Source organism: Apus apus, chromosome 1 (assembly GCF_020740795.1).
Source record: "Apus apus isolate bApuApu2 chromosome 1, bApuApu2.pri.cur, whole genome shotgun sequence".
NCBI classification, from domain to species: domain Eukaryota; kingdom Metazoa; phylum Chordata; class Aves; order Apodiformes; family Apodidae; genus Apus; species Apus apus.
Genome location: NC_067282.1, coordinates 27,718,005 through 27,742,764, shown reverse-complemented (window position 1 = coordinate 27,742,764; position 24,760 = coordinate 27,718,005). Strand labels below are relative to the sequence as shown.

At 42.0% G+C, this 24,760-nt stretch overlaps 1 protein-coding gene across 4 annotated transcripts in view; it reads right to left on the bottom strand.

The window, feature by feature from the left end:
- INTS6 (integrator complex subunit 6) overlaps positions 1 to 12,131 on the bottom strand; it is a 46,505-nt gene extending 34,374 nt beyond the window's left edge. Inside the window, exons 1-4 of one of the 4 annotated variants that reach the window (XM_051622605.1) lie at positions 12,111 to 12,131; positions 11,637 to 11,797; positions 11,324 to 11,401; positions 10,364 to 10,513 (exon numbers count right to left, since the gene is read on the bottom strand). In XM_051622605.1, the coding sequence (XP_051478565.1) occupies positions 10,364 to 10,513; positions 11,324 to 11,401; positions 11,637 to 11,747 (339 nt within the window). In that variant the 5' untranslated portion in view covers positions 11,748 to 11,797; positions 12,111 to 12,131. Of the gene's footprint in view, positions 1 to 10,363; positions 10,514 to 10,707; positions 10,877 to 11,323; positions 11,402 to 11,636; positions 12,068 to 12,110 lie in introns of those variants that run through there. The other 3 variants (XM_051622596.1, XM_051622614.1, XM_051622622.1) reach the window with 3 other exon arrangements.
- Positions 12,132 to 24,760: the final 12,629 nt, after the last annotated feature.

Below are 24,760 nucleotides of genomic sequence, written 5' to 3'. Positions count from 1 at the left end.
TTAAAAAAGTAATGTATAGATATATAAGCACATTGGCTGCCTGCTTGCCTGAGCTTGCAAGCTTGAGTTCTACAGGCAATACTTTCATTGCATATCCATCTTGAAATGTGTAACAAAAAATCTCTGTGCTTAATATTCTTTTTATATATGCTCATAGCTTCACAGAATCTGAATTCCCAAGCCTGGCACTGAATGTACTGCTAAAAGACTATTGAACTGTGCAACTTCAGTAATTTTGGAATTCTACTTTAAAAGTTTGAGTTGACAACAAAACCAAAACAAACACCAAGAAAAACAAAAAAGCCATCCAAAACAGTCTGAAAAGAAGATTCAATGTAAGAGATGAAGTTTTGGAACACAAAATCTGCATATTGAATAGTGCACATGTGAAAACTAAGGGATGTGTGTCAAGAAAGCATTTTTAGACCATATTCATACAGAAAAATAAAGGAATGATGAATAGATAGTAGCATTTACTAAGAGAACAAACTTAAAATCCCAAGATACATTGTTGTCTTCATGTGCCTAAATCACAGTTACCAACATTACTAAGTCACAGAATTTCAAAAAAGCCAGTTTATTATAAAGGTTTGTCCTGTTTCTTTCATCTAAGAACAAATTTAATTGAGTTCTAAATAACATATTATATAAGTGATAACTTCTTGATTAGCTGCTAAGTGCTCCAATTTAGACGAGGTCATTGGTAAGTTTCAAAAACAATTCAGTCCTTGAATCTTTCACAATTGCTGAAAAATCACATATTATGTGACATTCTGGAAAAAAACCACACCAACCCACAGAATGAACCTCATATATGATGAATTCCAGTAAGCAACTAAACAGCAAAGAACAGCACTGAAATTAAGGAGGAAAAAAAAAGCCTCTAATGTTTGAAACATGTAAGCACTGATGTGAGAGGTATATGATAATCCCCAAAAGGAAAGAATTTTAACTTTTCTTACATTATATTAATTGAAATATATAAAACAGCAAAGCAACTGTGATCACAACTTTTACCTTGTTTATAAGGTAATGCAAAATATCCCTTAAAAAGATGCATATTAGCAGCTACTTGCAGATTGGTAAATGCATTATCTGAAATTGGATAAATCAACCAAAAAAATCCTGGTGGTTTCCAAAGATACTCAACTGAACATAATGAATGCAAACTTCTAAAAACAGGGCATATTTGAGCTTTCCTAAACTTAAAAAAAAACCACAACCAACAAGCTAAAATAATCATCCATACAAAACTTTAAAGTCAGACCCAAAGAATCTGGGTTTAAAGATTATTTTGGTCATATTTCCTAAAAATATTTCTGAATGTTTAATCCAAAAATAACTGACCTTGTCGAGCTCTGGATCAAGTCCCTAATTACTGCAGCCTTTCTGCTTCACAGCAATGACTACATAGCTGGTCCCAGCTCAGTCAGTGCAATTCACAGTGCTAAGCCAGGCCTGTTCTCCATATACTGGAGACAGTAATGAATTTCACAGTTGCCAGTTACTGACTACGGGGCACGGGGGGAATAAAAAAAACACACACAACAAACACAGCAAGGGGAAAAGCCAAAGAGACAATTGTATACAACATTTTCCCTACCTTTTTGGGGGTTATCAACCAAGAGTACTGACAAGGTGACTGGAAGAAGCTTACTGACTCATTAACATAAAGCTATTCTTCTGAATAACTGCCCCAAGATGCCCTCACAACTGTCGCCCAGAGTTTATCACCACTACAGCAGGAGCAACTTTGCTCTTTTCAAACAGACTCTAAACCACTACTGCTCTTAGTCCAGCTTATTAAGGATCTGAATCAATTATTTATTTTACTGCATGAAGTCACACAACTTGCTTCAAGTTTGGCACAACTACGAGCACATGAGAGGTCACAAGTTCAGGAGCAGAGCTGGCAGCTAGGCTATATGTCTTACATATAGTGTGAATACAATCAAGTCAGCGTTCTGGGATTCAAAGCCTGGAGGCGGGGAGGGGGAGGGCGGGACATATTGGTGGAAGAACGAAATGGCCACTTTTTGCTCTTATTCTGTATGCTGAGCACCAAAAAAGAGAGCCAGTACCCCAAGTTCATTCCAGTGATTAATATTCTGAAATTCTTGATTGCAGCTTTTTGGCTCAAGGAGACATTAACAAAAAGCATGGTGTATTCAGGTAATTCATCCTCATAGTTACTGGATGAAATCAGATTCACCCCCTGCTCTCCAAAAGCAGTAGCAGCTACATGTACACAGAAAAAAACTAAGGAAATGGGAGTGGCTACACTCAACTGTCAACAAATGTGATTATTCAGGCAAAAGTTTCCAGGAAAGTCAACAACAGGACATTAAGTAACAATGTCCCTGAATCACTGTCAAAACCCACACTAGAGATTTCATTTGCACTGCAGCTCCTGCTAGATCAGTCTTCTAAAAGACCTCCTAAAGCCATGGAAATTTTAGACACAATCAACACTTATTAATCTACTAGTCATCTACCACTGCAATGCTGCAAGATCCACACTCACCACCCATATTAGAATAACTAGAGTAGGATCAAATTTTGGCCAATCCTCTTCTCCTCTCATACAACCAGAAATCTTACCCATTTGGTGTCCCAATCATAAACATTCAAATAGAGGTTAGTACCATTATCCTGCAGCCAGCAACTTATCTATTTTAATTCAGCTGTAGGCACTAACCTAGTTTCCCCACTGGAAAAATTTAGGCTTAAATGTATAGTAGACTGTAGATTTATGTAAACTAGAGCAAATCAATTAACTGCGGCAGAGATACTATCTCTAGAATGAAAACAACAGGTGTTTAGAAACAGATACTTGATTTCTCATTAATTTAAGACTGAAATTGCCTATACAATATATTTTTGAAAAATCTAATCCATTAGGGGGAAGCTTTATGGTATCTGGGTGATTAAATACAAGCCTTCCATTTTAAAATATTTTTTATAAAATATACAGGCAATAATAAAGGACTTGAAATCCTGGTTGCAGTCAATATTCAGAATTACAATAGTAATAATATGCTGATAAATAGAAAATATGTCACAAACACCTGATATCCTTTGTAGACATCACAGAAATATACCATAGGATGGTATAACTCTTATGGCTCGCAGGCTAGTCCATGTTAAAAAAACAAAACAAAACAAAAAACACCACACAAAAAAACTCAAAAAAACCGAAACAAAAATCACAAGAATCTTTCAATAAATGTGAAAGATTTCTCCTAAATACAAGTATAACCATTGCCTCATATCCGTAGTAGTATTAGAGGGTTTTTAAAAAATTAGACTGGTCTACACCTTGAACAATTAAAACTACACCATACTCAGGCAATGCAGACTGAACATTTGGTAAGAGTTCTGTATTATCTAGATACTGATGCTTACAAATTATATGAAGCTCCAATCTGTTGCATTAAGAACAGCTGAAAGCAACTTGAAAAAATGGACAGACACTATGATGCTAAAAATCACAACATGAAGTGGAAATATTAATCACAGAATCTTAGGGGTTGGAAGGGACCTCGAAAGATCATCTAGTCCAACCCCCCTGCCAGAGCAGGATCACCCAGAGCACATCACACAGGAACGCATCCAGGTGGGCTTTGAAAGTTTCCAGAGGAGACTCCACAACCTCTCTGGGCAACCTGTTCCACTGCTCTGTCACTCTCACAGTAAAGAAGTTATTTTCTGATATTTATCTGAAACCTCCTATGTTCCAGTTTGCACCCATTGCCCCTTGTCCTATCACTGGACATCACTGAAAAAAGCCTGGGTCCATTGTCCTGACACTCCCCCTTAATACTTTCTTTAAGTGTGAGGTGCAGATACGGGAATATTCTATGAACAAAGTTGCTAAAAGGCACAGAAAAAAGTGACAGCAAGTAAGACTCTTAAGCAACACAAAGTTTCAACTAGCCTCAATTGAATTAAATTACAGACACAAGTAACAGTTCATCCCTTCAAGCTTCAGAGATACATGGACTGTCTACTACAGAAATCCAAGACTGAATGTAACTACTCAGTAAAAAAAAAGTAAAAACAAGCTTAAAGATAATAAACATAAGGAGGGAGATACTGAGAAAAAAAAGACTTGTGCTTCACAAAATAACCAAAAAGTCTGGCTCTAGATCTGTATGTATTTGCTTTGCTTACCTGGCAATTGGCTGTGATGAAGTGCAAATACATTTCAAAAAGATGAGAAAACTTTAACTATGGGACACATACCTTTAAGCACCCAAATAAGAACACCAGTATATCCAAGGAGCCTATAATCACCTATTCAAGTAAACTGTTCCAGATAGAAAGTCAAGCCAAGAGTGAAAATGTTGGTACTCATTACTGTTCTGAGACTTTCTTTGATGACTTTTTAGTGAATCTAAGGACATCAGCCAGAGACAGACATCTGTACCATCAGCTTAAGCTTTGGCAGCTTGACTGTGCTCACCTGACCTCTAAAAATCAAAGCCACAATGAACTTGTTAAAGCACTACCCCTTCCAAATCAAACTCACTGAAACACTGAACACTTGAAGATTCGAAGTGGTCAAAGCATATTTGATATTCAGAACATCAGGAACTATCTCACATCTTTCAAGTTGTGAGACAGACTGCTGAGACCACTTTAACCAGAAAAAAAAAAATATATTGTATAAGCTTGTTATAGCTTTTAAATTCCTCTTTGAAAATATTCTGGATTAGAAATTGACAAGTGATTTTAAGACACTTAAGTCTGATGTCATTATTTTTACTGAGACTCCGTGAGCTTCGTTGCTCTGACAAAGCTGAAAAGCATGCAGTTCCACCTCACAATGTGAAACAACAGTTGCAATGATGCCTGCTGCAGCTCTCATTAAAGGATGCTATAAAACAAAACTAAAAATTACAAACACTTCCAGAGCAGACAAGTTGGCATACTTAAAGGTTACAGCCTGAAATGTATGAATTGGAAGGAATATGCTTAATTTCATCACGTAGGAGGTGAGAAAGATTGACTTTCACCAGCACTTCACATATTGATCTTTGACATTAACAGGCATATAGGTTTACATTAAAATCATTACTATTCCACAGAAAACAGGAGACGATGAGAAATCCTTTCTTCTATGCATTTCTGTCATTACCACGCTTGAGCTTGCTATGGTGTTTCCTAACATCTGACATTTTTCCATTTTGTTTTGTTGGGGAAGGAGGGGTGGGGGGGGGGGTGGGAGGAAAGAGGGTGAGAGAGCTGCTCTAGAAGTGCAAATCTCTGCCAACATGAGAAGCACACTGCCTGTGCAACTGTGCCAGCATGACAAAGCAGGAGATACCAACCTAAACTTTGGTTCCAAATTTGGATGCACACTCAACACAGACCACTCCAGTGCAGTGTTTATGATCCCAGAATGCCAAGACTAAAGTCATGCTCAAAGGATTTTGACTTGTGAAAGCAAGGAAATTAAGTAAAAATCCTGGAAAATCAATTGAAAAATAAACCTGTTCAATTTAAAGAAAATGGAACATGTCTCTGTAAAAGCCTAATGTACACAATGTTTGGGACAATATTTTACATGTGTGATTGTGGAGTTTTTTTAAGCTCAGCAGATCTTAGACATAGATGGGAACATAAGCAAGGAGTCAGTCTACAATGTGACATAAAATAAAGCTGCTGTGTGCCTATAAGCACAATTAGACTTTATCTCCTAGTTATGTTATTTACATGTGTTTGGAATACTATAGTATTTAAGCCATCAAACCAAAACACACTGATCTCTACAGACCAACACTAAGTTTTACTGTGGGAATGCATCAGGAATAGTCCTACTGTAGCTGCAGATAGGTCTAACCACATATTTAGAGAGAACTATAAAGTAGCAGCTAAGATTAGACTGTTTGATGTCAAACACGGTATGAATTAAACCCTTGGAAGAAAAAAAAAACAAAACACCCCACAACTGTGGTGTTCAAAAACAATGCCATTATATGCAGGACACCTTCCAAGTTCCAGGTCAGAAATAGGTCTTTCCAGCCCTTAGCATATTTTTACGTTCCCAAAATATTCTTAATCAACTGAACTCCATTTGGATTTTAGTTTTAAAACTTCCTTGTTTTGCTTTTGTACCTACGTAAAATGCACTGCAGAAAAAGTCTTTCATCGAGAATGTGAAAAGACTTGCAAGGCATCAAAACACTGCTTCTTGCATCAGTCTAAATCCAGACAGCACCTTATTCATCACTGTGAATAAAAAATACCTATCCCAAGTCCACTTGGATTATAAAAGCCTTATAGTTGGGTTTTATGTTTCAAAATAACTCATTTTGCGTGTGCTTTTGTTACATCTCATTGGTTTAAAAGTCAAACTCATCTCTAAGCCAGTTTTACCATATCAATAATAATTATGATGGTGAAGAGTATGTGCAAGATACCCCAGTAAAATGAAATTATCATTAAAAGCTTATGTTATTGAAAAGTTGCTGTTTCTAGCCACTATATTAAAACAAAACTTTACCCTGAATAAATCTGGAAAAATACCTTGTGATATATCAACACAATCACTTCAAAATCCACTCAGATAAGTAAATTTTATCCTCTCAAACCTCATTCTATGCAATACTGCTGAAAACACAGTGAAAGACCTTCATTACACACATAACAATAGGCAAGGTGAAACACATGGGTTATAAGAGCCCTAGCAATTTCAAACATCCATCAGTCTCAAGTTTTAGTAGTGTTGCGCTGGTTCTTTGCACATGAATATCGAAAAACAATGGCACATATATTACCTACCTTAGATTCAGAACTCAAGTATTAGAAACTTCACTGAAAACTGTGAATAATGTAAGTACATAGGTGGTTCAATTCAACCATTTGTTTACATTTTTACTGTACCCTAATAGCTACACTTTTCTTCTTTTCTGTTTCCACAGAGAAACATATCTATTAGCATTTAACCCTTCCATCAACTGCAAAAAAGCAGCATGTTTGCCTCAGTCATAACTATTTGGTTAAATTGTGACTACCTAGGTATGGCTGAAGAAGCCATAGTCATAAGATTCAGAAGTGTACTCCAAGAGGACAGAAAAAAGCCTAGAAAAAGGCTTGGTATTTCAGACTACCTGAAACAATGGAGAAGCTGAACTGGGGAAAATACAACAAATACAACTCGTTTAAGTGCAAACTGGGCTAATGAAGGACAATGTTTTGTGCAACAATGAGCTTCTTCTGAATTTCATGTGTTTAATCTGCTTTCTTCCCAAAGACATCCAAATCCTGTGTTTTTTTCCTACACTTTCTATAAAAATGCTGGAGGTGAAGAGGACCACTATTTTTAGTGAACACTAAAAGCTGACACCCTATTTGAAAGTTCATTCTTCTGCTATCATAATCAGCAGAAAGCATACTATGGGGGAACCTGATGATCTTTAAGGTCCTTTCCAACCTTAATCATTCTATGATTCTATGAGGAAAAGAAACTATAGCTACTATTGTTCTCAAGAAATATAATGCAGAATGTATCAATCTGAAAGTGCTGTAAAAATTAGTCACCTTAAAATATGTGTACTTTCCAAATGTTTTGTTGTTGACAAGAACCTTCACAAAAACGTGGATCTAACAACCAAGGGGTTTATAAAGCCATACCATAGCATTAATATCAAAAAGCTTACGAAAAATATCTTGGTTCTTGATAAAATCAGGTTCTTAATAACTGTGTAGACAGTGTTGCTTTAAGATCTGAATGTGAGATACTGTGATCAGCTAATACAGCAGTACACATGGTACCTCAATCTTCATGAGCAACTGAGTCAGTACTTATTTACTGAAAAAGTAGTAAGATACTCATATCAAAAATCCAAACATAAATGTTGCAAGAAAATATGAAGCAGGAGATTTTCCTCAATTTCAGAATGACCATTCAGCCATCATTCTTGTTCAGGCAGTCAGCTGATGGAGAATTCTGGTCTATTTTGAAAGAAATCAAGTACAGTGAGTCACACTATCATTTAAACAGACAGTTCATACTCAGAAGGGGGACACAACATCATGCCACTGGGTAACATAACCAGCCAATCCCATCAAGCTGTTATCAGATCCTGTTATTTGTATGTATAATAAAAATCTGTTCTACAATTCGTATGTGAAACAGGTGGATCTTAGTAAATAATTTAGAAATTTGTCAATACACAAAAAAAAGCATTGATAGTCAAAAGATGTTAAGCCAGAGAAAAGCTTAGAAGTTTAGATTTATTACTTCACAGAATACCACACCTAGGATCATCTATATGTATTTTTTGAAAATTATATTCTCCTCCCAGTCTAAGATAATCACTCTTCAAACATCTGTCTTTTAGTTTAAGTAAACTGCTACCTTATGGTCTTAATACTTGTAGCTGTTTTGTTGTTGTGTTTTTTTTTAAAAAGTGAATCAGCACTTAATGTTCTGAGTGAAAACTATTTAAAATGCAACTGAGCACTCATCATTTACTATCCTGAATTTCCAAGTTCATCATACTATGTACATTTAAATACCCATTAATCTTGAGCAAATTTTATATAGTAGCCATGGACAATAGATTGACAGCACAACATGATATAGTGCTCAAAGGCCAACATGACTCTGAGGAAAGGTAACTGCCATGGATCTCACCCTGCAAGCACTGACAGAGCGGTTAAGTGCTCCACAATTTGATGTGGCTTATGAAAAAATGTTACTTTGACTAGAGGAGCTAAAATGGGAACCTGTGACTTCAGCAGATGACCCAGCATTTGCTATATATTCATCTATTTTTGCAGACACTAAAGAGGGTTAGAATTTCTATTTAGTCACCTGACTGCACATGTGAATGCCTCTTCAACAGCCAGCTCCACATGTGGAACAGAGGAAAAAACATGCATAAACATGGGTGGGTTCAAGCCCAGAGACTTGTAACCCGAACAAATCAAAGTCATTACTCCACAGACAAAAGAGCAGCTACTTGCAGTAATGAACACTCCTAGTGAGTCAAAAAAGAGTCATGATAACTCAACTGCCCACTTGATTGAGTAGTTGAACATTGCTGGTTCACCTACTGCAAATTATTTGACACTGGTGTAATTAGAATGTTGTAATTATCCGTAGCAATGGGAAAGAGTATTTCTTGTGTGTGCCTACAGTGGCAAGCATTCAAAAAAGCTTCATATAGCTCACATAACTGAACAAAACCATCAGAAAATGGGAAAGATTAGCACACAGATGTATGAGAGGACAGCAGATGGTAATAGACAAGAAAAAATAACCATGTGTGGAACTAGCGCTTTTTTTTTTTTTAGTTTCATTACTAAACTGGCATTTAAAAAATGCTTTGGCTCACTTGATCACCTAGTGGCAAAGCCATACAATGCAAGATGAGATAAACTTCCTTCCTAAAAAAACACGGCATGTTATCACACAGACTCTGCTCAGACTGGAAAGGGGAGAGGGGATAAATGGGACTGATTTTCTCAATCGCATTCTCATGTCAAACACCAAGAGCAGTTACAAATCCTCAGATAGCAGAGGGAGCATTACATGAGGAGAACTAACGAAAAGGGGAGATTCAGGTTACTAGGCCCCATGTGAAAAATCTATTCTATCCTTTGCCCAACACTAACAATGTCCTTTATGCAAAATTAATCCAAGGTTTGACCCAGTGCCAGAAAGAACTGGGTACACTTACTGAAGTATGTGTTTAACCTAGAGTTAATGTCTTTTAGTAACTCGTCCTACCAAGGAAGAGAATGTTACCACACCCCAAAAAGAAGTCCTGCTTTAAAGGGTTAGCTGCAATAGAGACATTAGAAAAGTAGAGCTTCTCATGCCTCTGATACAACCGGCAGGTTTATAAAAATGCAGGCATACAGAAAAAAAATCGCATTCAACTTATTGGAAAGAAAGGGTTTTGAAAAAGTTGTGCTCCATTCTGTACTTCTGGGCAATGCAGTGCTGCTAGAAAAACAGCTCATCTGCCAGGCAGTACTTAAGTGACTATACAGCACTGTACAGAGAAAGCAAAGTTTTCATGACCCCACCAGGCTTACCAACTAAGATTCTGAAACTTAAGACCTGATATGAAAAAAAAAGAGAAAGTTTAACTGAGAATGTCAACTGTGAGGCTACACCACAGTTTAAAAACTGAGGAACAACTGAAGCTAAAAAAAAAAATAAAGCTGTGTATAGAACTATAGCCAGCAACTGCATTTCGTCAAACTATCTGAGCTTTTTTTTTTACTTTTGAACAAGCCCCCATATTGAGTATTTAATGAAAATGCCGCTTTGGACGACTACCGAGCTGTTATCTCTGGGAAGTTTGTGTTCTGCAATTTTTCCACCTAATATTAGTCAACCTACCTGCCCATAGTTGTCTATGCCAGTTACTAATCTATTTAAGTTTAATAAATCAAAAGCTGTCCTTAGGGACTGGCCAAGAGTCGTAAGTCCTTCAGCTTGAAGGTTTTTCAGTTCATTCATAAACGTTGCATGGTTTTCCTTCCAGCCAGCCTGAAAAGAGAAACGTGAGAAGACTTATTCTCCAGATGTGAGCTTTGCTTGCCTGTCAGGCTACAAAGTGCCTTCTTTGCTGCATGCAACTCACCGCAAATGCTAACAAAACAACCCTGAAAGTTACTAATACTTAGTGTCGTTCCATAAAGCCCGAAAGTAGGCGCTTTATTGGAAACCTTAGACCTCCCCACCTATCAAAATGAGTATTTTTATTCGTTCCACGGGACACATTTCGGTGAGGCGTCCGATGCACGAGCCTCACAGCTATTGACACGGCTCTCCCCCTGCCCTTTCTAGGTGGAAGGCGGCCGCGCTCTGGCGCGACCTCCAACAGGTTCACCGCCCGGCGTCCTGCGGCCCCGCGGCTGCCTGCCCCCGCCCGGCCCACCCCGCCTCCCCACGCCCTTTCCCCCGCCCCGGCAGAGGTGAGGGAAGTGCCGTCCCCTTCCGAGTCCGGACTCTTCGGGCTGAAGTCGGTCCTTCCGCCGCTCGCCCCTTTCCAAGCTGAACTCTCCTTGGAGTTGCTGTCACTTCGCCCAACTTGAACACACATCCCCCACAGTTCCTTGCTGCTCACACACACCGCTCAGGGAAAAAATGTCGGCCATGTTGATGTCAGCGCCGCCGCCGCCGCCGCCACAGCCCGTGTGTGCCGAGCTCCCCGCCACCGCCGGCGGCCCGGGGGAGGCGGGCGGGGGGGGCGGCCGCCGCCAGCGGCCCGCGGCGGCGCGGAGGGGCCGGAAGGAGGCCGGGGGGGGGGCGGGGGGGGAGGGTGAGCGGGAGGGGAGGGGGGGGAGCGGGGTTTACCTTGATCGCGTAGGGAGGCTCCTCGAAAGTGACCAGCATGTACCTGTCTCCCCTGCTGGCCGGGTCCCGGGCTCGGAGCTGCGGCGCGGGGGACAAAGCAGAGGGTGAGCCGAGCGGCGGCGGCACGGCCGGAGCCCCCCCGGCCCGGCTCGGCCCTCCCCTCCCTGCCCGCACACACACACACGCACTCCCTGCCGCCCCCCTCGCCCCGCGCCCCCGGCCCAGGCAGCCCCCCGCGCCCTGCCGCCCCCTCCCCTCCCCGCGCAGCCACTCTCGCTCTCTCTCGCCTCCTCTCGCAAGGCAGAGCCGGTACCTTCATGAAAGTCTCTACAGCGCCTTTGGCTATGTCCAGATAGGTGGTGCCCAGATGGGTGCGCTGGTTCATGGAGGCGGACGTGTCTATCAGGAAGAGTAAGATGGGCATAGTGCGGAGGGGCCGGCGGCCGGGCGGCTACATGGACAGCGGGCGGGGGGCTGAGGGGAGAACCGCGGGGCGGGAGGGAGGGGGGTGGAAGGAGAAGACGGGAGACAGGAGAGGAGTAAGTGGCTGTGAGTGCTCTGCACAGGGAAGGGCGCCTCCCCGCTGCCCCTCTGCCGAGGCGGGGGGGAAGGGGGGGCAGCCCTGCCTGCCCTGCCCTCCTTTGTGTGAGGGGCCTGCTCAACCCAACACAGGCTGGTTCCTGAGGGAGAGGCGGATAGGGCTGCGCTGCTGCTAACCTTCCCCCCCACACCACCTTCCTCCTCCACTGCCGCCCGCCCTGCCCTCCCCTCCCCCTGTTGATGTTACTCAGAAGTTTCGAGCGGAGCAGCCGCAGCCCCGCCACCCCGGCACTTTCTCTCTCTGACTGAGGCGCTTCCTCGCTCGCCGCCCGCTTTTAAGGCAGCCTGGGCAGGTCGGGACCCGCCTCGGAGGGACACGTCCCCGCCCCACGTGACCGCCTCGCGGCCGCGCCATAGGCCTCCCGGTAACCGCCTCATTAGCATATTCAAATGACCGGGGCGGGGGCGGCTGGTGCCGCTGAGGGAGCGGGGGGCGGGGGGGGGGCGCTGCCGCCGCGCATGCGCAGTGGCCGGGGGACACGAGGCGCCGCTCGGCCGAGGAGGGCGCGGGGCGGGGCGGGGCGGGCTGTGCGGGCCGTGCGGGCGGTGCGGGCTGCGCCGCCTGCGCCGCCTGCGCCGCCGGCCTCCCGGGCTGCGCCGGGGGCTGCGGGGCCGCGAGCCCCGCAAGGGCAGCGCCCTTCCCCGCCCTTCCCCGCCCGACCTGCTTCGAGGCGCGGCGACGGGCGGGAGGCGGTGGCTGTGGGGCGGGTGGCGGGGGAGGCCCCGGGGGAGCGGGGCGGTGGCTCCGTGGCTCTGGCGGTTTGTCCCCGCCGGGAGCGGGAGGGTGAGTCACGGCGGGGAGGGAGCGGGCGGGCGGGCACCGCGCTTCTTCAGGCTGCGGGAAGGTCCCCGCGCCGCGGGGAGGCTGCTCCTGCCCCGCCGCGGCCTTGCCCCGCACCCGCAGGAAGGGAGCCCCTCTGGGGAGGCCCAGCGCGTCCCCTCGGGCCGGGGGCGGCCGCAGGCACCCCCGGCGCGGGGCGGCCGGGCCTCGCCGGGCACGGGAACCTCGGCTCCCGGCGGGCAGGGCTTGCGACTGCTGCCGTACCCACAGGATTTAGGACGCGGGACGCCGTGTTCAGTACCCTTTTGACGGAGAATTCCCAGAGACACGGTCTGGCCCCTTTCACTAGATGCTATGGGGGAAAAAAAAATGCACAAAAAGAACCCCAAACCCTGGCTAGCCCTCGCTGCCACCTTTCCCCTACGTGCAGTCATAGATTAACGCTAATGTTCCTTTGATCCACTCTCAGGCACTCCAAATTTACTTCCTCAAAATCATACAATTGTGGAGAGTTTTCAGCCGACTAATGACGAAGATCTCTGTTCTCAGTTGTCTGTTTGGTGTTTTTTCTTTCCCTGGCTATTGAGCGTGTGCTGTTCCTGCACTTACAGCCTTGGAGCAGTAACTCCACAGCCACTTCTTAGCATAATCTCCTCAATAGATAGTTCTGCTTCCTATGTGACTGGTATTTTTTTCCCTGACCCAGCTGTTCTCTCACAGCCACTGCTCTAGAAGGTAGGAAGGCACTGTGCTTCTCTCAAAATAAAATTGGCAGTGTCCTTGCCTTTCAACTTGCTCGTCCAGGCAAGATTTCTGTCTTGTTAGGCAAGAGCTGGTTTGGGCTTTTTTTTTTTTTTTTTTTTTTTTTTTTTTTTTTTTTTTTTTTTTGAGACTAGTGTAAGGTTAGCATTTAGTTTCTAGGAAGGGAGAAGGATAGAATCATATTTCCATTACAGATTGGTATGCATTCTTATGCCTGCCAGCAGCTTATTTTGGCTTTTCTGTCAGGTCTGCATGTGTGACCTATGCCGACCCTCCTCAGGCACTGGGGTGAAGTCAGGGACTCTCAGCCCAGTTCACCATTACAGAATCTCCAGTTGCAAAGATCCTGTGAGAGCTGGGAAGAAGGAATATTTGGAGTCAGTGCAGACCACATTAAGTCAACTGGGTCTCTTTGGAAGCAATATCTTTTACTGTGGGTAATGATTAGTGTGTATCCTGGTGGTGGTGATAAGAGTGACCAAGCTCATGTGCACCCAGTGACTCTTGAGTTGCTGGTGCTGTGTCTCATGACCAGCAGCAAGGTTGTCCTGGTCCAGGTTCTGCTGGTTAATCTGAATCCCTCCTGTCAGAGGAAGCAAACCAGCAGGTGCCAGAGGCCACATTGCTGGATTGCCCTGGAATCCAGCTGCATGCCAGCTGCCATTACCCAGTAAAACATTTGGACTATCAGAGAGACTTGGCTCACAGTCATTTTCTCTCTACAGTGGTGTTTTGGGATACCTTTCTTCCCCTTGGATCCCCACAGGAAGTTGCAGGTATCTTTTGCAGCTCCTAACATTGGCAAGACTAGCTGTAGAGTAGTAATTGTCTGCCTGAGGTGGTGGCATTCAAGTTGTTAAGTAAAGGCTGCAGTGCTGCTTTACCAAATCATGCTTTGGGATTAGTAACTTCATTTGGGAGTAATGTTGAGTGAGTGAATGATGTTGGCCTTTTATTGGCTTCCTTTTAAATCTCTGAGATAGGCACATAGAATCATAGAATCCTAGGGGTTGGAAGGGACCTCGAAAGACCATCTAGTCCAACCCCCCTGCCAGAGCAGGGTCACCTAGAGTACATCACACAGGAACGTGTCCAGGCGGGTTTTGAATGTCTCCAGTGAAGAAGACTCCACAACCTCTCTGGGCAGCCTGTCCCAGTGCTCTGTCACTCTCACAGTAAAAAATTTTTTTCTGATATTCACCTTAAACCTCCTATGCTCCAACTTGTATCCATTACTCCTTGTCCTATCACTTACTCCTTGTCCTATCACATTCTTCAGACACACCATCTTCTCTCCTATTTGTATGTTCTTGATGTTTTGTTGACTGTCCTTGTAAATACAGCGCCACTTTTACATGTCAAGCATCATGGGTCTTCTTGGAGAGTATCCTAAAAATGGGCAACTTCTAGAATGGTTCCTTCTCAAAATTGCAGGGAAAAGGCATTTTAGAGTCCTCGCCTTATCAGGAAAGTGTCATAGTGAAAGACAGCCTGCAACATGGAGACTTTGCATGAACCCTGGAAAGTCAATTGGAATTTTTAAATTTTGTTGCCAGTACGTGAAGAGAGATGGGGAAAAAAAATAAAAATAATAATAAAAAAATTAAAAAGCCATGTTAACTCTTAGTGGTAGAATTGGTCATAAAACCAGCATGAATTCTGAGTCAACTGTGAAAATTGCAAGCTGTAGGCACACTGTAATTTTCTTACCAACACAAGAAGGTGGAACCAAAGCAGCAGGGCCTGCTCTACCCGTAGTCCCCTTGGTCTTGCTGATTATTACTGGCAGAAGAATCCCACAGACAAAACTTACATGCAGTTCTAATGGGGCTTGTACAAGCAAAACCTCTTTACTTTTCTGTTCATACTTGCTTCCTGCTGTTATCTTTGAAGGCATTTGGAACATTCACTTCTTCCTACTCCTACTTCATCTTACATTAGATCCATATTAGACCCCCTATAGGGTAGAATCAAGGCTGGTATCTGTGGTAGGCATTGGTACTTCTGTGCTGGGAGCAGGCCAATTTTATTAATATTGAGAAAGATTCCTTCAAAGATAGATAATCAACCCATGCCTTAAGTGTGTATCAGCCTCTTGATGTGAGAGTCATAATGGCTAGTGCTGCCATCAGGGTCACATTCATCAATCTGTACAAGAAATTTGCTGTGAAGGAACAAAACCCAGTGATACTAGTGCTTATGCTCATTACTGGTAGAGCTGACACAGCTGAGCAGGGAGAGAGCATGAGGCTGTCACTGAAAACTAATGCATCTTTCTTTGCTTTCAGGTTTTTTACATGATGGTCAAAGTTATACCCCATGTGTAGTCTAAATGTGACAGTCCTGCCTTTTCTCCTAAATCTGGATGAAGGATTTCAGCACAGTTCTGCCTGGAGGAATAATCTTCCTGTCCTGATGATGCAAAAAGACTCCAGCTACTTTAATAAACTTTTTGTCAGTTATTTGTCATGCATCCATGAGGAAGCATGAACATATAGGTATGTCTAAGAATACTTATTTTCTGTTCTTCATAGTCATCCACCATAGTGGACCATAGTGTCCATTTTGGAACACACAAGACAGTATTAAAAATGCAAATTTCGCTTTAAATTTGAATGCCAAGTCAATAAAACAAACCTCATATTTGAGTAGGAAAACATACCTGGAAAAAAAAATATTGAAAAGATTTATGACAAAAATTCTTTGGTATCATTTGCTGTCACTGTCTCTTTTCTTAAGTAGGTATTTGTGAGATTTTTGCTGTATTATCACATAGTGTTAGCCTTGTTTTGTCCTAAACTGCAGGTTTGAATGGAAGATGTTACACTAAAGAACTTCAAGCAGGTCTGAGAACTAAAATTTACAGTATGACTCTTTTTTTTTTTTTTTTACTTTTTTTTTTTTAATTTGGCTTTCTTCTTCTCAATACAAATTTTTTTTTCACAAAAATATTTCAAGATCTTGGTCAGTGCAGATTTTAATGACAGGTAAAATTTTCAGAGCTTCCAATTAGAATACCATTCTGTAGTCTTGTATATTGTCATCATTAAATGTGTTTGGGTTTTTTTTCTGTTTAAAAGTATTTTATTTTCCATTGCCTAATTTTATGTTACTGCTTATAATTTTATCTTTATTTAAAACTCTGTTTCAGTTTATCTTTTAATACTTGTGTTAATTTCAGTCTTCCTTTAGCCAAGTTCAACTTACTTGCTTTTTTTTTGTATAAATAAAATGTTCTTTTTCACTTGTCTTGCAAACACAGAAGCTTTTGTTGCCGGGTTTTTATTAGTTTCAATTCAGTGCATTTTGACCCTACCTCTTTTTCTCTTCCTGAAACTGTGACCAAAGAAAAACTGATTTAATCTTATAATTCAGGTAGCTTAGGTAAAGGTATAAAACTCATCCTAGACTAATTACTGAGAAGGCTGGGATCAGATAAGATGTAAATGCACACATTTTTCAGAGACTTGACATTAAGATAACTGGATCTCGGTTTTTTATGTACATTCTAGGACTTGGACTGAGGATGCCTATTTCTAAAATTTGCAGAGGCAGCTGCCTGCCTTTGGAACTGTCTAGCACCTTTTAGAAGTCTGTACTTTGGCTTCCCCAGCACCAGAACACAGCAAAACTACATCCCTTTGCAGAACAATGACCTCTAAAAGAAGCTGCATTCTGGCTTCTCTTGGCCCACCTTCAAAGACAGCCTCCTTTTCATTGTCCATCCATTGGGAAACCCAGAGGATAGCCTTTGAAGCTTCCTAGGGATTTTTGTAGTCCCCACCACCCCTCCAGTCATCCAAATCCCTTGCTGTTTCCTGGCTCAGGAGATGGGACCGCAGTGAACAGCAGCGTACACGATCCAGGGAAAGAACAGTTAATGTGGAATTGCAAGGAACTGGTGATATAGTAGTCTGGTATAGTTTGGTTTTTAACTGTATAGACTGAATGTGGATACTGGGAGTTCATGAATATTTGTGAAGTACCTAGGTTCTTCCAAAGAAGAGTGTAGTCAAAAGATTATTTTCAGAGGAAAAACTAATCTCTTCAAGGACCATCTGTGCTGTGACAGTGGAAGTGAGTCGATTAATGATGGAGAGATTGTAAAACACCTGAATAGAAGATAAGGAGGCTTTTGTCATTAAAATCAAATTAAACTGTATATTTGATATATGCTTTTCATTTACTATTACTGGCCTTGGACTGAAAGGTCTTCTAGGCAATGAGTTGTCTTGTATTTAGCAGTGTTTAACAGAGCAGGACCTCTCCTGTTGGGTACCATGGAATAATATTAAATCATAACATGCAGAAAGCTGCTTAAACCAAACATTTCAAAATTACAGCTGTAATAAGGTGGTACATATGAGAATTGAAACAGATTTGTGGTTCTTATATAACCTTCCTGATGCACTACATGTAGGCAGTACATTTTAGGTAGAATTTAGGTAGGATTCTGGTCAAAAACAAAAACTCAGCTCCAGGCCTTTAAGTTTATTTCGTCTCCTGGCTATTTCACCTGGCATGTCAAGACCTAAAGAGCACAAAAACACCCTCTAGCACGCAAAAGCTAAGGTATACCTGCAGCAGGCAGCATCAGTCCACTTGATTCCTGGTGACACCAGAGTGCCCAGGCAAGTGCTGGTACAGACTTTGCAGCTCCTCTCCAGCTCCTCAGGCTCCAACGACAGGAGGAGTCATCTGCATTTGCTAAACCATTAGGTCTGAGGAGACCTTTGCTTATGGCAGGGGAGGGCGGGGTGGAAATGATCCTGTCTTGTCAGTGAGGCCAGAAATATTATTTTTATCTATCAGGAATTTTGAGAGAGATCATCTGTAGCAGTCCACCCTGCTTTTGTTTAGCTCTCTCTTGTAGCCCTGATTAAAAGCTCCTGCGTGCACGGTAAGGGGTTAATGCAGTCCTTCCCACAAACACCTGCAGAATACAATGTTGCCATGCAGGCTCTCCTCAGGTTGACAGGAGCAGAACTCGCCACAGCACCCTTAAACAATCTTGCAGATAGATGGCTGTTACACCCCTCCCAGGGAAGGCTGTTCCGGGGCATCAGTGCCTTGCACATACCTGCTGACCAGAGTGACCTGCTGACCAGAGTGATCCTGTCACTGTTCCGGAGATTTCTTTTGTTCATTCTTCCAAGCATTCCTTCTTGCCTACACTACCAAGTTTCAGTAGCCCTGGAAATCATATCCTTCTGAAGCACTGGACCCTCCCGCACATTTCATAGCATAGCAACATAACTCCATTACCATGGATCCCAGACTCAGGCGTGCAGAATTTATCTAACTAATCGAGTGGCTAAGGGATACCAATTCCAGCTACAGTCAGCTGGGAGTATAAAGCAGTTACAGCTAAAAGATACTTTACAAGCACTTCCCGGGGAGGCAAAACAACAAGGTGTATTTTTCTTTTCTTTTCTTTTTTTTTTTTTCTTTTTCTTAGTTGCCAATGTAATGGGTATAGTCTTGGTAAACAAGATGACAGAATTATTCATTCATCCCTAAATTGCTTCCCTCCAAAATATCACACCTGCATGTGGTATTTGAGAGCTGGGAGCTTTTTCTTTAAAATATTGCCAAGCTGTAGAAGTTTATTATCCAGCTTTTACTTTGGATGTGATTATTATGCATTGCTATCTTTTGTCCCAAATGAAAACATGCTCTAAAAGGAAGAAGCACTTGGTTGCTCCCTGCAAAGCAGCTGGCATGGCTGGTGACAAATGGAATATAGACCAGTTAGTCTGTCTTTTGCCTCCTAGCAGTAAATGAAAACGTATCAAATCTCAACTAGTAGCTAACTGGAAATATCTACAAAAGCCATCTATAAAGCACAGGCATTGGTCTTCTTGAATAAAACAAACCTGATAGAGCATCTTTCATCCAGGGAAGAAATCTGTTCATTTGTATTCCCTGACTTCAAGCATCTTTGGCCAGGTGTTTGGGACTGCTTGCTGAGCATGTTATTAGAGATACAGTTAAAACGAAGAGGTATTTCTTCTATTTTTATACACACATCGAAGCACTGATATAAGACCTATTTGTTACAGAAAACTGGAATGGATTCCACAGTGGACAAACATGTCTCGCACTAACTTGAAAAAAAAAAAAAAAAAAAAAAAAAAAAAGTGTCTTGTTTTAGAAATATTTTGGGAAGGAAGGACATAGTTTAAAAAGGCTTTGAAAAGCACAAAAGGATAATTCTTACTGAGTTGAGATTACAAAAGCATTCCTCCTTAGTAAAAATATAGAACCAACTTGAGACTAGCTTATAATGAACCTTGAATTGCAAATGTAACCTTTTTTCATAACAACAGTCTTCACCAAGCAGTGTTAGTTTGGTCAGCGATGAGCTTTGTCATTGTTGGAGATGGCTTTCGGTTTCCTGATGTTGCAATCAGAAAGCCTTGAACGTTTCAGTTTATGGTTGTTTTCCAAACATGGGTCCAATATAAAAAGTCCAGGAAACCCCATCCCATAACTCAGGCTGACAGTAAGTGTACACTTCTCCTGGTTTGGCAGAGTGTGTTGTGTACACTGGTTGTGTGATGAATGTAACATTTTCTCTGAGATTCTCCTGCTCCTTCCTTCCTTAAAGGTATTTCTATTTTCTGTTATTTCTGTTTTCCTAGGGCCCTGACACTGCTATGTGTTCATGCTGGCTCGTTTAGGTGAGTTGTGAATACACAGCTAACTGTGATATATGTACCTGGGGTCTTGAAGGAAGGTGAAACTTAAGAACGCAAGTAACACAAAGTATCAAGCTTTTAACTATTATATCCATTCCATTTGCTTTTAAGGTATCACAAGGAATTTTTTATTTTATTTTCCTCAATCATTTATTGTTTTTCTTCATGTCTTCCATTTCACATTATCTTTCTCTTGTCTTTTCCTTCAGAAACAATTACAATATGTTTCTCCTGACATTTCTACTTAGATATTCAGTACAGCTCTCCTCAGCTGGCCGAGGGAAAAAAGCCAAAATTCCTCATTTGCCTTGACAAGACTTTTCACCCTCCATTTTTTTGATGATTGGTTGTGCTGTGTGTTTGACTTCTTCAGCAGCTAATAAGGAACTCCTGATTCCAGAGTAACTCCTGATTCCAAAGGCTGACAAATACCACTTGAGCTCTCTTTTCAGAGGTGACAGCTCTTTAACCCAATTTTAGTCCAATGCAACATAATTGGACTCACTTCTGATCCTCTACCAAGTGGCTACTGCAGTTAAATTATGGAGAATGGAACAGGATTTCCTTTTCAAGGGGAATTAGGGTCTTTTATGCTTTAATTTATAAATTGTTTGGAATGCTCCAGCCTGTTTCCACCATAACACAAATTTGACCATTGCTGCATCTGCTCATTATGACTTAACTTATTTTTTTATACAGAAATCTATTCCTCACGTGTTAACATGTTTTACAGTAGTTTGCACTGAGACATTTGGAGTTTTAACTTTTGTCTAGCTAGCTGGACACTTTTGTCACAGTGTCCCTCTAATTAATATGGCCAATTTTGCTATAATGTCGGTTACTTTGTGGACTGTGTAACTGCAATTGCGACCCTTGTCTAAATCTATTCCTTATCCCATCGGTAGCAATCCAGCAGACGACTGCCACGAGTACCAAACTTGCCTGTAATTCTGACATTGTAGTGAATTCCTCCCCAACTGGCAATAAGAAGGTCTTACATGGCGTTTTCTCTGCTTGAATTCTCTGTTTTCTGGATTGTGAAATTGTCCTCTGCATAATTCAAGAACCGTTTCATGATCTATGTTTAGCAGAATTTGTAACCTAACAGATGTCTGGACAGTTAATGACCTCTGTAAGTACAGCCCTGTGATTTCTTGCTACTGATGGTCCAAGAATTTTTAATCTCCTCTGCTACAAATCAGCACTAGGGCAGTATGTCACCCCTTATTAAAAAGGAAAAGCAGGAAATGTGTATAAATTTTCCCTTCAGAATTCTTATGTCAAGTCCAGAGTGGTATTTCTCCCTCATTCTTTTTGAATCTTTATGTTCACAAATGTGTGCATACCTAAAGGCCCACAGTTCCCTAGTTTTCTGGCCAGAAACAAAAGACATGAATAACCCCCTGAAAATAATAAAAACATAATTTCAAAGAAAAATTACTTTCATAAACACAAGTCAGAGCTGACACTATAAGCCCTCAGGCTGTGGAAGGGGTAGATGCCTAGAAAAGTCCATGACAGGAAAGACTTTTTGACTGTCACTTTTATGCATATGGAAAATGTAGTATTACAAGAGGATTTGGAGGCACTGGAGCCAGATGATTACCCCTGGCTAGTGATCTGTTCACACTATAAAATCACACTGCAGCTGCACAAACATCTCCTCTTTTCTCCTTCCCATTCAGATCAGGATTGAACCCATTCTTCCATGGGAAAATTGTCTTAGTTTATCTTCTGTTTCTTCTCTCTTTTCAATTACCGGCACTTGGGAGAAGAGAAGTATCATGCAGGATTGTATCAAAGAGAAGCTAAAAGAGTCCCTAACATCAAGCATTCCTCTCGCAGGAGAGAGAGTTGTGGAATCGAATGCTGATTGATACAGGTCCAGTCAGAATATCCCTATGGAGGGATTCTGCAAGCCTAATGCCAAAGTCCCTAGAATGTGAATCCACACAGCAAAGTGTTTGAGAGGATGGCTCACACTTTGCTGTGTGCCACTGTGAAGAGGAGAAGCTGGACGGCTCCCACACAAGTGTTCCTGCAGCAGCCAGGCTCCAGGCAGCTGCCTGGGACTCCCACCATGTAGCTCCTGAATGCCAAGATTTCTGCTAGATGTCTTGTTCATACCTGCTCCTACAGTGGAAGGGACCAAAACCTTGGAGAAAGATGAATCAGCTGGATCTACACTGGTAAGGTTCAGAGGCCAATGCTCAGGCACTGCTATGCAGAGCTCTTACAATTGAATTGTAGGCACGTTACCTGGCAGTTTTGGCATGCAACTCCTAGCAAACTCTCAGTCACTGGACACAGCTTGGAGGACAGCATGGAGCAGGGACCATTTCCACAAAGGCAGATTTACATCATCACCTTTTCTAGGGGGAAGAGGAAAATGTAGTTCCGTGATGAAAGCTGGGACACACGTTTTTTGGCCTCAGAGCCCAAAAAGCAATCTGTGGTCTGATTTATGATCTGATAGAGATGGACACATCCTGGACAACGTACAGAAGTTTCTTGCCACAGTTTTTGCCTTGAGTTTTCTAGCTTTAGAATTCTTTTTTTTAGATTTCTTTTTCAGTTTGGTTTTGTGGGGTGCATGTTTGCATGCATGTTTAATTTGGTTTTGTAGGTACATGCATACCTAGCCCTGTGGCTTTTCAGATGGAGAAAACTATTTCCAACACCTATTCTTTACAATCTGAGGTTCTTTACATGCTCTTAATTACTAGGCTTCTCTTCTCCAATGTCTTCTCAATTGAACACTTTGGGATCACTCACATGACCAATTCTTAGGGTCTTCTGCTGTTTAGTGAAAAATAACTAATTCCCTGCTATTACTGGGAACAGATCTAACACACCAGACAAGCTCTTTTGACTTCAAGACCATCACTTGGCCTTAGGCAGAGCCTTTTGAGCACCTTTCTTTTTGATACTGATACCTGATTTAGAGCCTCTGTGTGAAAACTGTCCTGTGCTCGTATTATATAAACAATACAGAGGCTAGTCTGGGGCCAGATATCTTACCATTAGGGTCTAATCAAAACTTCTGAAAATGTCAGTTGTTTTTGTTGTTGTTGTTGTTTACCTTTGTCTTTTTCTTTTTCCTTCATTCAGTCCCAGATGGGCTGACTTGGAGGGTTTACTTTGTTGTCCCATCTGGAGTTCCCTCATCTACTTATATACCTCCATAGGTGCATGATGTACATTCACCAATCCTTCAGTCTTCACAGAGGTATTTTTACTTTCTTGTCAAATAATATTTTTACACAAGGAGGTCACCAAGTTACGGATGAAGACATGACTGAATAATTTGTTTCCCCCCCACCCCAAACATGTGTGGCCTCTTCTTTCTAGAGCATTTACTGTTTTTCAAATAAAGATTATTTCTCCAGCTTTCATTAATTTTCTAATTTGATGGCTGTCCTGGAATGGGCCAGTACTTCCACACCCACTCTTTTCCCAAAGGATGTCTCCCTAAAGCGTTTAAACCTGACTCAGACATGGTTCTCTCTTCAAAATCAAAGGGCACTCTGTAGATTCTGACTATAGACATATGGGCCTACTACTGTGCAAGATGTTCTAAGTAATCAGACATTCTGGCTGTAATCTATCAAGAATAAAATTTATACTTATCAGGAATACCTATGAGGCAATCAGGGAACCAAATGCTCCACACAACCGTCTATGGTAGTGCCCATCTAAACGTGGCATCACTGGGGCATACACATGGTCACAGTCTGAGGAACTCTTTCTTGAAGTGATGGCCAGAAATCCTAACTTACCTGCTACAGTGAAGGTGACTCATAACATTTGTACAGAATAAGACATGAAAAAGTATGATTAGACAATCTGGAATTCTTTTTTTTAACTCCTTGAACAGCCCTATGGTGCTGAGTCATAAGTCCCTGTATACACTGAAAGTTCTGCCATTTTGCTCTCAAGCTGCTTCTCAGGACTTACTGCAGGAGTAATTTTCCACTGAAAGGATGAGTTCAGCCACCCATTCCCATGAACTACAAGCTTTTAAAGCAATCTTTTGTCACAAGTTTGAGTTGACAAAAATAGGCAGCTTTAGTGAGGGTCTATCTATTTTTTGAAGACTCAGATGCTTGTTTTCATAGAATCATAGAACAATTTGAGTTGGAAGGGACCTTAGAGATCATCCAGTTCCAACCCCCCTGCATGGGCAAGGACACCACCCACCAGGTCAGGTTGCTCAGGGTCCCATCCAGCCTGGCCTTGAACACTTCCAGGGAGGTGGGAATCCAGAACTTCTCTGGGAAATGTGTGCCAGTGTCTCACCACTCTCCTCATAAAAATAAATTTAAAAATCATGTCCAATCCAAACCTATCCTCTTTCATTTTAAAAATTATACCCCTTGTTCTGTCACTACAGGTCTTGGTAAAAATGTCCATGTCTTTCCCATGCTGAGGACTTTAGAGCTGGATGCAGTAATCCATGTGGGATCCCATGTGAGTGGAGTAGAGGAGCAGAATCACCTCCCTCAACCTGCTGGCCACACTTCTTTTGATGCAGCTGAGGATATAGTTTGCTTTTTGAGCTGCAGACACACATTGTTGGGTCATGTCAAATTT